This window comes from Salvelinus fontinalis, chromosome 11 (genome assembly GCF_029448725.1).
Source record: "Salvelinus fontinalis isolate EN_2023a chromosome 11, ASM2944872v1, whole genome shotgun sequence".
Taxonomy (NCBI): domain Eukaryota; kingdom Metazoa; phylum Chordata; class Actinopteri; order Salmoniformes; family Salmonidae; genus Salvelinus; species Salvelinus fontinalis.
This window is the reverse complement of record NC_074675.1, coordinates 51,689,318-51,703,381: the sequence shown is the minus strand read 5'-3', so window position 1 is coordinate 51,703,381 and position 14,064 is coordinate 51,689,318. Positions and strand designations below refer to the sequence as shown.

Here is a 14,064-nt window from a genome sequence, read left to right as displayed (position 1 = left end):
CGAAGCTACACCTAACAAAATGGCTGCATAAGCGTTTCACATTTTTCGACAGAAACACGATTTATCATAATAAATTGTTCTTACTTTGAGCTGTTCTTCCATCAGAATCTTGGGCAATGAATCCTTTCTTGGGTCTAATCGTCTTTTGGTCGAAAGCTGTCCTCTTGCCATGTGGAAATGCCCACTAACGTTCGGCATGAACTGGAAACGTGCCCAGCGGTTCAAAGTGTCTCAGAAAGAAATGCCTCAAAATCGCACTAAACGGATATAAATTGCTATAAAACGGTTCAAATTAACTACCTTATGATGTTGTTAACACCTATAACGAGTAAAAACATGACCGGAGAAATATTACTGGCTAAACAAAAGGTTGGAAGGAGGCGAGTCCGACGTCCTTCGTGCGTCAGGCGCAGGCAGCCAAAGGAAGTTACTTCCGTTATTTGGTGATTTATAGAGGCACTGATTGCGCAATCGACTCCATTCAAAGCGTCATCACGTACTGACATCCAGGGGAAGACGTAAGAAGTGTCTGTTTCTCCATAGCATTTACAGGGACCTTTAAACTGACTCCAGATCAGGGGCCAAGATGTCTGAAATCTGACTCCCTATCATGAAAAGTGCTGTAGAAGGAGTTCTGTTTCACTCAGAGACAAAATTCCAACGGCTATAGAAACTAGAGAGTGTTTTCTATCCAATAATAATAATAATAATATGCATATTGTACGAGCAAGAATTGAGTACTAGGCAGTTTAATCTGTAGTGCAAATTATGCTAATGCGAAACAGCACCCCCTATATTCGCAAGAAGTTAAGTGTTGGATAGGTTGGTGTCAGGCAGAAGAGTAATGCCTAAGGCCCGGAATTGCCAGGGACCTCACGATACGATATCACAATACTTAGGTGCCGATACGATATGTATTGCTATTCGATACTGTGATTTTGTTGCGTGTCGATGTGCCAAACATATTGCTCACTACAAAGTATATCTGCTGCAGAGAGACGAGAGAAAGCATGAGGAAATGTGACCGACCGCTTCGATTCAGTCTTATGTAGCAACATTTGAAATTGTGTTTTTTTTCATTGGATAAAATTAGAGACTCATATCTAGAAAATGTTATATCATACGCTGCAGTTGAGTAACAATGGGAAAGTAATTCTGCTTTGAAAGTTGATACACTTGTAAACCCACTTTAAGAAAATGACCCTTCAATGTTTTGGTGCACCTACAGGAGAGCTTGTTTTGTCTACACCCATTCAGCATTGTTCACACCCTCTTAAGCCTTAGCCCCACCCATCTCTTTAAGGATTCACAAGTGAGGCAATGTGGTGAACACACGCTACATCAAATAAAATCTACTTTTATTTGTCACATGTCCAGGATACAGAAGGTGTAAATGGTACAGTGAAGAGGTTACTTGCAACAGTAGCAATATCAAAAACAGGAAGTGTCCAGAAAAAATATTTTCTGAGTATTTTATCATTATTACCCGACACACTTGTCTAAATTGATGGGCCCTGTGAAAGAAATGCTATAACCCCCAGCCACATTTAGCTAAGTGGATGGGTCACTATTGTCTAGACATGTCCACATGTTCATGAAATACAATAGATGGTTGTAATCACCCCCAGACACACCTGGCTAACTTAATGGGTCATGTAATCATCTGGTGAAGTGGAGTCTTTGTTTAGACATGTAGCTAGCTTGATGGGTCATGTAATCATCTGGTGCAGTGGAGTCTTTGCTTAGACATGTAGCTAGCTTGATGGGTCATGTAATCATCTGGTGAAGTGGAGTCTTTGTTTAGACATGTAGCTAGCTAGCTAAACAATGACCTGGCATAATACCAACTACTAAACACAGTGCCTTCCGAAAGTATTCATCACCCTTGGTGTTTTTCCTATTATGTTGCGTTACAACCTGTAATTTAAATAGGTTTTTATTTGGATGTCATGAAATTGGCATACACAATTGGTGAAGTGAAATGAAAAAAATGACTTGTTTAAAAAAATTCTACAAATTAGGAAAACTGAAAAGTGGTGCATGCATATGTAATCACCCCTTTGCTATGAAGCCCCTAAATAAGATCTGGTGCAACCAATTACCTTCAGAAGTCACATAATTAGTTAAATCAAGTCCACCTGTGTGCACTCTAAGTGTCACATGATCTCAGTATATATACACCTTTTCTAAAAGGCCTCAGAGTCTGCAACACCACTAAGCAAGGGGCACCACCAAGCAAGTGGCACCATGATGTACAGATCAGGGTTGAGTTATTAAAAAATATCCGAAACTTTGAACATCCCACGGAGCACCATTAAATCCATTATAAAAAAAATGGAAATCAAATCAATTTTATTTATAAAGCCCTTCTTACATCAGCTGAAAGAATATGTCACCACAACAAACCTGCCAAGAGAGGGCCGCCCACCAATACTCACAGACCAGGTAAGGAGGGCATTAATCAGAGAGGCAACAAAGAGACCAAAGATCCCTGAAAGGGGCTGCAAAGTTCCACAGCAGAGATTGGAGTATTTGTCCATAGGACCACTTTAAGCCGTACACTCCACAGAGCTAGGCTTTACTGAAGAGTGGCCAGAAAAAAAGCCATTGCTTAAAGAAAAAATAAGCAAACACATTTGGTGTTTGCCTTAAAGGCAGACTCCCGAAACATATGGAAGAACGTACTCTGGTCAGAAGAGACAACACTTTTGTTTTTTGGCAATTAAGGAAAATGCAATGTCTGGTGCAAACCCAACACCTCTCATCACCCCGAGAACACCATCCCCACAGTGAAGCATGGTGGTGGCAACATCATGCTCTGGGGAAGTTTTTCAGTGGCAGGGACTGGGGAAATGGTCAGAATTAAAAGAAATGATGGATGGCGCTAAATACAGGGAAATTCTTGAGGGAAACCTGTTTCTGTCTTCCAGTGATTTGAGATTGGGACGGAGGTTCATCTTCCAGCAGGACAATGACCTTAAGCATACTGCTAAAGCAGCACTTGAGTGGTTTAAGGGGAAACATTTCAATGTCTTGGAATGGCCTAGTCAAAGCCCAGACCTCAATCCAATTGAGAATCTGTGGTATGACTTAAAGATTTCTGTACACCAGCAGAACCCATCCAACTTGAAGGAGGTGGAGCAGTTTTGCCTTGAAGAATGGGCAAAAATTCCAGTGCCTAGATGTGCAAAGCTTATAGAGACATACCCCAAGAGACTTGTGGCTGTAATTACTGCAAAAGGTGGCTCTACAATGTATTGACTTTGGGGCGGGGGGGGGGGGGGGGGGGGGGTGAAAAGTTATGCACGCTCAAGTCTTCTGTTTTTTTGTCTTATTTCTTGTTTGTTCCCTCAATAAAAAATAATTTGCATCTTCAAAGTGGTAGGCATGTTGTGTAAATCAAATGATACAAACCCTTAAAATGAATTTAATTCCAGGTTGTAAGGCAACAAAATAGGAAAAAGGCCAAGGTGGTGAATACTTTTGAAAGCCCCTATACAAACATTGTCATAGCTGTAGTATGACTCTGCAGGTAGCTAAAGCTAACAAACTAGGTTCAATGTTAGCTATCTAACATTAGGCTATAACTAGCAATGCAAATTAAGTTCTGATTCTAATATTATTAATACAAAGATCATACTTTAGCTAGCAAGCCGGCAAGCTAACATTTATTCGCTAACTAGTGTTACGCTTTAACTTGCAATAAAAACAACTTCCCGACAAAATGTTTAAATAATATCTGAAAATGTAGCTAGACTCTCATCCGTATACATGGGTGAATGCGTCACGGCAGACTGGAACCATTGAACTCTGTTTTGTTTGTAGCTACATCTTGTTTGGCCAGCATTGTGTCAAGACACTCCGGTTCACATTGACCACGGCGTGTGCAGAATGTAGCCCATCCCTTTTTCCAACTGATCTGTCGATAGTTTTTGTAATTCTCGATGGCTAACGTTATATCTTTCAAAAACAGCACAGTAGAAAGGACTGTCAACGCATACTGAACAGCTCACGTTATAGACAAAAGCATGCTACATGGCAGACCAATCCAAACTCATCTCCCGGCATGTCCAGGCCATCCATTATCTCAGCCAATCATGGCTAGCGGAAAGGTTTCTGGCTTTTTACATGGCTAAACCAACTAGGCTCGTAATTGAACAATTTTATTATCATTTATGGATGTAATACACATTTGTTAATAAGGCAAATTAAAGTTCACAAGTTCAAGAAGGCATTTCTGTTCCAAAACACATTTTGATTAAAAAACACGATGTTTATGTTCAAATGCCTCTCGTGTGAAGTAGTGATGTGAAACATATGCCTAGTCTCCTGAAACAAGTCACAAATTCATTTTGATCAGTCGGAAATAAAGTGGTGAAAACATGTTGGCGAAAAACCTATATGATGAAAAATACAGGATGTTTGGTGCAGGTACAGCCGACTAGCGCAAGCTAACGATACTTACAATAGCACCATTTTTTTTTTTAAATGGTCAATTTGTCTTTATTTATTTATTATCTAATATTGGAGTCAATTATCGCTACAATATCGTCCAAAAATAATATTGCGATATGTAACTGTATCAATATTTTCCTCCATCCAATTATTCTCCGGTACTGATTGTTTTTTGGAAAGCGTCTGTTTGGACTGCCTGTCTTGTTGAGACAGGTAGTCTCATGACACTTTTGCAAAAAAAAGGCTCTTGCTATTTGGATTGCTTGAAACTGCCTACTTCCCTTGTCTGACTGACTTCCTGTTTGTCCAAGAGCACTAAGCCAGAGAGAGAGGTCCCACTGAAGTTAGTCAAGTGTTACCTAGGACTGAAGAAGAAGCTCAAACCACCCACCAGGTAAATATCACTGATACTTATCACATATACCTTATCAAAGTGTAAATAATATATCTAAAAGTGTTATTAAGATAGATTCATCATTATTAGTACTGGTCTTCTTTACTGTGTTATTTTGTCTCTCATGATGTGAGTTGCTCATCCCCCCCAAAATATGTAACGCCTTCTCTTTTTGTTCCAAGTGCCTCAACATCAAGGCTATCCAAACCACTCCTAACACCCTCACAATAACACCATTGATTAATTAAATGTACACTGGACAAAAATATAAACACAACATGTAAAGTGTTGGTCCGATGTTTCATGAGCTGAAATAAGAAATCCCAGAAATGTTCCATATTCACAAAAAAGCTTATTTCTCTGAAATGTGTTGCTCAAATGTCTTTATATCCCTTTGCCAAGATAATCCATCCACCTGACAGGTGTGGCATATCAAAAAGCTGATTAAAAATCCTGATCATTACACAGTACCAATTTTTGGCCAGCTTCCTCCGAATAGAGAAATATTGCTGCCACTTTATTTTATTTTCCTAATCTTGTATTATTGTAATTTATGACTCGTGTCAAGCCAGCTGCATTTTTGTTGGCATGAGAAGGAGGAAAAGGCACAAGCCAACCCAATGTTTCATGTTACCCAATTAACAAGCCAACCCAATGTTTCATGTTACCCAATTAACAAGGCAACCCAATGTTTCATGTTACCCAATTAACAAGCCAACCCAAAGTTTCATGTTACCCAATTAACAAGCCAACCCAATGTTTCATGTTACCCAATTAACAAGCCAACCCAATGTTTCATGTTACCCAATTAACAAGCCAACCCAAAGTTTCATGTTACCCAATTAACAAGCCAACCCAGTGTTTCATGTTACCCAATTAACAAGCCAACCCAATGTTTCATGTTACCCAATTAACAAGCCAACCCAATGTTTCATGTTACCCAATTAACAAGCCAACCCAAAGTTTCATGTTACCCAATTAACAAGCCAACCCAATGTTTCATGTTACCCAATTAACAAGCCAACCCAATGTTAGGGAGATAGTGAAAAGGAGAAACGAGATGAAGGAGAAATGGAGTGGTGGTGTGAGGAAAGATTGTGTCAGTTGAGAGAAAGAGAGAGAGAGACTGGGAGGAATGGAGGGAGTCAGAGAGAGACTGGGAGGAATGGAGGGAGTCAAAGAGAGAAAGAGAGAGCGAGGCTGGGAGAAATGGAGGGAGTCAGAGAGACAGAGAGACTGAGTGGAACAAAGAGTCAAAGAGAGAGACAGAGAGAGAGAGGCTGGGAGGATGGAGGGAGTCTAAGAGAGACTGGGAGGGAGGGAGGGAGTCAATGAGAGAGAGAGAGAGGTTGGGAGGAATGGAGGGAGTTAACGAGAAAGAGAGGGAGGAATGAGGGAGTCGAAGAGACAGAGACTAAAACACATAATTAAGAACAGGCCGACCTGAGAAAGGGCTTGGAGGAGGATGAATGGGCTGGGTTAGCTAGCAGGGGGTTTAGATAGGATTCAGGCTTGGAGGAGGTTGACTGGGTTAGCTAGCAGGGAGTTTAGATAGGATACAGGCTTGGAGGAGGTTGACTGGGTTAGCTAGCAGGGGGTTTAGATAGGATACAGGCTTGGAGGAGGTTGGATGGGTTAGCTAGCAGGGGGTTTAGATAGGATACAGGCTTGGAGGATGTTGGATGGGCTAGTTAGCTAGCAGGGAGTTTAGATAGGATACAGGCTTGGAGGAGGTTGACTGGGTTAGCTAGCAGGGGGTTTAGATAGGATACAGGCTTGGAGGATGTTGGATGGGCTAGTTAGCTAGCAGGGAGTTTAGATAGGATACAGGCTTGGAGGAGGTTGGATGGGTTAGCTAGCAGGGGGTTTAGATAGGATACAGGCTTGGAGGATGTTGGATGGGCTAGTTAGCTAGCAGGGAGTTTAGATAGGATACAGGCTTGGATGAGGTTGACTGGGTTAGCTAGCAGGGGGTTTAGATAGGATACAGGCTTGGAGGATGTTGGATGGGCTAGTTAGCTAGCAGGGAGTTTAGATAGGATACAGGCTTGGAGGAGGTTGACTGGGTTAGCTAGCAGAGAGTTTAGATAGGATACAGGCTTGGGGGAGGTTGGATGGGTTAGCTAGCAGGGAGTTTAGATAGGATACAGGCTTGGAGGAGGTTGGATGGGCTGGGTTAGATAGCAGGGGGTTTAGATAGGATTCAGGCCTGGAGGAGGTAGAATGGGATGGGTTAGCTAGCAGGGGGTTTAGATAGGATTCAGGCTTGGAGGAGGTTGGATGGGCTGGGTTAGCTAGCAGGGGGTTTAGATAGGATACAGGCTTGGAGGAGGTTGAATGGGATGGGTTAGCTAGCAGGGGGTTTAGATAGGATACAGGCTTGGGGGAGGTTGGAGGGGTTAGCTAGCAGGGAGTTTAGATAGGATACAGGCTTGGAGGAGGTTGACTGGGTTAGCTAGCAGGGGGTTTAGATAGGATACAGGCTTGGAGGAGGTTGGATGGGCTGGGTTAGCTAGCAGGGAGTTTAGATAGGATACAGACTTGGAGGAGGTTGGATGAGTTAGCTAGCAGGGAGTTTAGATAGGATACAGGCTTGGGGGAGGTTGGATGGGCTGGGTTAGCTAGCCGGGAGTTTAGATATGATACAGGCTTGGAGGAGGTTGAATGTTTTAGCTAGCATGGAGTTTAGATAGGATACAGGCTTGGAGGAGGTTGGCTGGGTTATCTAGCAGGGAGTTTAGATAGGATACAGGCTTGGAGGAGGTTGGATTGGCTGGGTTAGCTAGCAGGGAGTTTAGATAGGATACAGGCTTGGAGGAGGTTGGCTGGGTTAGCTAGCAGGGAGTTTAGATAGGATACAGGCTTGGAGGAGGTTGACTGGGTTAGCTAGCAGGGAGTTTAGATAGGATACAGGCTTGGAGGAGGTTGACTGGGTTATCTAGCAGGGTGTTTAGATAGGATACAGGCTTGGAGGAGGTTGGATGGGCTGGTTTAGCTAGCAGGGGGGTTAGATAGGATACAGGCTTGGAGGAGGTTGGATGGGTTAGCTAGCAGGGAGTTTAGATAGGATTCAGGCTTGGAGGAGGTTGGATGGGTTAGCTAGCAGGGAGTTTAGATAGGATTCAGGCTTGGAGGAGGTTGGCAGGGATAGCTAGCAGGGAGTTTAGATAGGATACAGGCTTTGTCTCCTCCTCATCTCCTTGGTTTTCCCACTCTTTCTGGTCTACCCCCTCTTCTCTCCTTCAGCATCCCGAGCGAAGGTGCTGTCCCATTGAGTGTGGCCACATCCCTCCTTTTACCTGACCCTTTCATCTCCTTCCCCTTCTCCCCTGTTGCGTCTATTCCTCCTTTTCAAGGGTCTGGATACTAAGGGGGGCTCTGAGTAGGATGACTGAAAAAGCAGCTATACTTATCCCTGAACTAACCGTGTAGCCACAGACCTCTGTGTGTGTGGGGGGGGGGGGACATCTTGACTCCTAGCATGAGGGCTAAACATAATAATGAACATTGTGTTTGTCTGTAATTGAAAGGACGATTATAAATATATTGATGGTAGTAGACTTTTTCCCTACTAGATATTTTCTGGTCATCCGCGTTTCAGGTGTTCTGCAACTTCTTGTTTTCTTTTGAATTGACGTGCGAGATGCCACAACAACTTTTCATCAGAGTGTGGGTCACCAGTTCGCAGGAAAACCACGTTTAAACCATCTTCTCCCTTTCCTTTAATAGCTGGGGTTTCACCGTCTACACAGACAAACAGCAATGGTGAGTGCTTTTCACTGCTTTTTCAATTTCAATAATTCATTACCTTCACCCTCCTCTTCTTCTGTCGTTTTCATCAAAGTTTGACAGAACAAAATAAGAAGTTGAGACCGAATGATTTCTTCACCAGATTAGATTATTCAGATGTTTTTCAGTGTTAAAAATAAGGCCATTATTTTCACCTCAGCCCCACAGGGTATTAGGGTATTGGACGTTGTATCTCTTAACCACAGATCCAGGATCAGATCCTTACCTCATATGCTATCCTTTACCATTAGGCAGTATAGTAAATCTGACCCTAGGTCAGTGGTTAGGGGGTCATTTATATCTCCTATTTTTTCTGATCCACAGGCATTTCTGCTGCGAGGGGAAGGAGTCTCAAATAGACTGGGTGACTGACATCATCGCCATGAAGGTACATTCAGGGTTCGGGAAACTTCTTAGGAAATAAAGGGTGTGTTCAACATGGTCGATGTTTCACTATGTTATATCGATTTTATAGCATTGACGGAATCAGCTTGTTGAAAATGGTGTAAGGAAAACACGTCTGACATAGAACGATCACTCCTGATGCACGTACTGTGAGAGTTTGATCCACAGATGTTGTTTCATTGTATGGTCTCTTTCCACCAAGTGAAAAATGAAAACTTAAAAATGAAAACTTAATAATCCTTGAACGGAAGACAATGATACATATTGAGAATGGTTTGTTGGTCCTCTCCTTTCGTTCATTCCCATGAAAAATTGTTTGATTAACACTCAGGAAAAACTGCATCTTTAAACAAGCGAAATACGATAAATCATATTTACACTCCCATATCATTGTTCATCATTTTCCATTGTAACCCCCAAAAAATGGGGACTAACACGAAATACAATACATAAATAAGGGGAAGTGCTGTGAAGTTTTCGAGGTCACTCAGCGATAACATAAATCACATTATGTGCAAAATTCTCAGCCACTGGAATAAGGTCAGGGAGATTGTAACCATCACATTGGTGAGCAGAACACTACAGTACCTACTTCTACAGCAGATATAGCTAAGTGTTGTTTATGTCAGTGGCTGACAGCACACAGCCGCCATAAATAATGCAAAGAGAAGAGAAGCTACAGATGTTTCAGATGAGCGAGAGAACATCACTCTCCTTTTTCTCGTTCAATTGTTTTCTCTCTCTCTCTCTCTCTCTCTCTCTCTCTCTCTCTCTCTCTCTCTCTCTCTCTCTCTCTCTCTCTCTCTTCAGGGAGGGTTATTTTCAGTCTCATTTTATTTTTTATTTTTTTAAAGACAAAAACAAAAGCGAGACTATTTTGTTATTACTATGAGAAAATATAACTTTTTAAATGTCGTAAATTCATCAGCACTCATCCTTACTATTCTGAAAAGTGCATCAGTGCTTCTTATAGATACACAAAGAGAAATCTTAGCTTTCCTTTGGCCTATTTGTGCGTTGTCGTCTCGTTGCCGACTCTACAACCATCAACTGTGCTTGTTGTTTGTCACAGGTGCTTCATGTAAGACCTCCTCTTTAGCGATTTACTTTAGATCTGTCAGTAAAAGACAGACCTAAAGTGGAAGGCCATATTTTTGGCTAGAGCGTTTGCTAGAGCGTGAGCAACAGTGACTTTTCCCTACTCTCAGCTCTCAGAGTCAGTCCTTAAACAACTAAATCTATAGCAGGGTATAGCAGGCTAAAAGTAGTAGACTCCTCTCAAAGCTGCTAAGTATAGGGATTGGCAGCTTCCACAGGACTTGAGAGAGGAGAGAGAATACTTATTCTCACTTTCTTTCCTCTTACCTTTTAGCAGGCATTTGGCTTTCCGAAAGTGTTTCCATAGCAACTGGCAAAAGGAAGTCTAGTTTCTTTTTGTTTTGGGGAGTGGAGGTCCAAGCACACGTTCCAGCACAAATTGAATGAGGAGATGAAAATAGTTAAAGGGGATCTCAGGTCAACCTGTGACCAGGAAGTGGACAAGTCGTTAAAGTTTAGTACGAGCAAGCGCGGTCAGGATTTTTTGTCAGGAACACCGGGTCATCACCCTGCGACTCTCAACTCTCTCCACCGTAACTGGTGGCTCAGTATCGCTGCCTTTAAAAACATACTCAGAGAAAGTTCCAGAGAGACAACGGCAGTACACAACCTGATATTGTTTATAAAGCCAACATTCTCCATAGGTATTGAAGATCATGGACAATGGAAATTGTTAGAGTTTTAGGTGTAGCCATTTTTTTTTTTATCATAAACTGTTGCGCTTTCTCCAACGTCTCCAAGTCAACTCATACTGAACAAAGAATGTCCCTGAATTTGTATTGTCAGAATAATGTCATAGTTTCAAAAATGGTTGCAGAAACTACGTATAAGAAGTGTATCACTATAGACATAGAACAGTGTATTGACTAATCAGTGTCTGTGTCGTCAGCATGGAGGAGACCTCTGGTCAAAGAACAGAGATCACAGCAGACCTGCAGTTCAAAAAAGCATGTCAGCAGCCCAGCAGAGTCCACAGAACATTAAACACAAAACCAGCAAAAATGTAAGTCTCCATATCATCTCTCCACCATGAATTCAGTCCTACGCATAATTTAGTCAGGAAGTGAATCAATCCAATACACTTGACTTGGTTGTTGATCACCCATCCTTTAGCTCTATTAATAGTGTGGAAGCTGAACTCTTACAGATAAGAGCTTATCATATCATGAGACAGTAGATGACTTTATCTACAGTGCCTTCGGAAACTATTCAGACCCCTTGACTTTTTTCCACATTTTGTTACGTTGCGGCCTTATTCTAAAATGGATTATAGAAAAAAATATCCTCAGACATCTACACACAATACCCCATAATGACGTCACAATACCCCATAATGACATCACAATACCCCATAATGACATCACAATACCCCATAATGACATCACAATACCCCATAATGACAAAACTAAAAGAGGTTTTTGGATATTTTTTGCACATTTATTTGAAATAAAAAACAGAAATAGCTTATTTACATAAGTATTCAGACCCTTTGCTATGAGACTTATTAAGCTCAGCTGCATCCTATTTCCATTGATCATCCTCAACAACACAGTGGCCTCCATCATTCTTAAATGGAAGAAGTTTGGAACCACCCAGCCTCTTCCTAGAGCTGGCCATCTGGTCAAACTGAGCAATCAGGGGAGAAGGGCTTTGGTCAGGGAGGTGACCATTAACCCGATGGTCACTCTGACAGAGCTCTAGAGTTCTTCTGTTGAGATGAGAAAAGCTTCCAGAAGGAAAACCATCCCTGCAGCACTCCACCAATCAGGCCTTTATGGTAGAGTGGCCAGACGGAAGCCACTCCTCCTTAAACGTCACCTGACAGCCCGCATGGAGTTTGCCAAAAGGCACCTAAAGACTCTCAGACCATGAGGAACAAGATTCTCTGGTCTGATGAAACCAAGATTGAACTCTTTGGATTGAATGCCAATCGTCACGTCTGTAGGAAACCTGGCACCATCCCTACAGTGGTGGCAGCATCATGCTGTGGGGATGTTTTTCAGCGACAGGGACTGGGAGACTAGTTAGGTTGGAGGCAAAGATGAACGGAGCAAAGTACAGAGAGATCCTTGATGAAAACTGCTCCAGAGCGCTCAGTACCTCAGACTGGGGCGAACGTTCACCTTCCAACAGGACAAAGACCCTAAGCACACAGCTAAGATAATACAGGAGTGGCTTCTGGACAAGTCTCTGAATGTCCTTGAGTGGCCCAGCCAGAGCCCGGACTTGAACCCGATCGAACATCTCTGGAGAGACATGAAAATAGCTGTGCAGCGACGCTCCCCATCCAACCTGACAGAGCTTGAGAGGATCTGTATAGAAGAATGGTATAAACTTCCCAAATACAGGTGTGCCAAGCTTGTAGCGTCATACCCAAGAAGACTCGAGGCTGTAATCGCTGTCAAATGTACTTCAACAAAGTTCGGAGTAAAGGGTCTGAATACTTTTTATAAATAAAAAATATATATATTTTTGCAACAATTTCTAAAATCCTGATTTTCCTTTGTCAACATGGGGTATTGTGATGTCATTATGGGGTATTGTGATGTCATTATGGGGTATTGTGTGTAGATTGATGAGGGATAAAATATATAAGAAATGTTATAATAAGGCTGTAACCTAAAAAATTCAAGGGGTCTGAAAACTTTCCGAAGGTATATTCAAGAAAATAAGCCCTTTCTCTACCTCTCCCTTCCGTAGCCGTCAGACAGAAAGTTGTCCCTAAACATCAGCACACCTCCCAGTGAAGACAAGAAAACAAGGAATAGTGAAGATTGTGGCAGTCTCCAGTACAAAACAGCCATAGTGGCTAATTGCTTGAAGCAGAAGGACCGACTCGTGACCCCCGGGACTGGTCAGAGAAATGTTTCAGCGGGAGTGATCCAGCCCCAGCGCTGTCCCTCTCCACGCCCAGAGGCCCAGGACCCTCAGAGTGGCGTCAAGAACCCCAACAGGAGGCCCGTTCGGATGGGAGAGGGGGGTCTAATGCCACCCAACCTCCTCAACGAACTTAACTCTGTGCTGAATAAGACTGGCCGTAGCGCCAAGGAGGAGAAGAGCTGATGGAGAGATCGAGAAGCCCAGAGAAAAGAAGAAGATGAAAATGTAACGTGAGGCTGAGACAAAGAAAGTGCAACAAAGGGAATGGAAGATGATTAGAATGAAAAAACAGAGCGACATGGAGACAGAAATACTGTGGAGACAGAAATACCGTGGAGACAGAAAGAGAGACAAAGCGAGAAACTGAGAACAAAAAACAAGTTGTCATTCTCTACAAGAGGGACCCCCGGGAGGAAATTAGAGTTTGGAGCGGAGAACAGGTCCAAGTGCTATTGATGGACATATTATGGGAAATTTCAGGTCGACCAACACACTAACACAGTCATTTCTAACAGTTCTCGAGTCTGCCCAGATACATTTCTACACCATTACCTATGCTATACCAAACTAATTATACTATCAAATTCTATAACATTTTTGGCTTTCGTTAAATTCAATATTGATATGATATGATTAATATTGGTTGACAAGGAATATCTTCTTCTCCAAAGGAATGTACTGTATCTATTCTGTTATTGCATTAAATGTTATTTCCTGGTGACATACTACATCAATTGTTTTTATATTGTACAGTTGTATAATACACTGCACATTGTACGTTCTATTCTTTGACTGTATTTGTGTATAACATACTGTACTGAATGTTTTATGCGTATTAGGAAATGGGGGACACTGTTAACCCATAGTATTCGATATGTACAGTATATTTCATTACGTATTATTTCCTTCACAAACGACTTGATTTAAAAAAAAATATGAATACTGATCAATTCTTATCCAAAGATCTGTTATATCGTTTGAGTGCCAGGGCATATGCTTTTCCAAATGGGATTTGAACCCATTAAAAAAAGACTCTTCCCGGA

At 42.1% G+C, this 14,064-nt stretch overlaps 1 protein-coding gene across 1 annotated transcript in view; it reads left to right on the top strand.

Moving 5' to 3' along the window:
* The window catches only part of arap2 (ArfGAP with RhoGAP domain, ankyrin repeat and PH domain 2), a gene marked incomplete in the record, with an annotated part of 210,876 nt that overhangs the window by 196,707 nt on the left and 105 nt on the right, over window positions 1-14,064 (top strand). The window contains 5 exon segments of the mRNA XM_055938983.1: window positions 4,767-4,849; window positions 8,579-8,614; window positions 8,963-9,026; window positions 11,031-11,144; window positions 12,842-14,064. The exon segment at window positions 12,842-14,064 is cut by the window's right edge and continues 105 nt beyond it. Coding sequence (XP_055794958.1) covers window positions 4,767-4,849; window positions 8,579-8,614; window positions 8,963-9,026; window positions 11,031-11,144; window positions 12,842-13,204 — 660 coding nt within the window.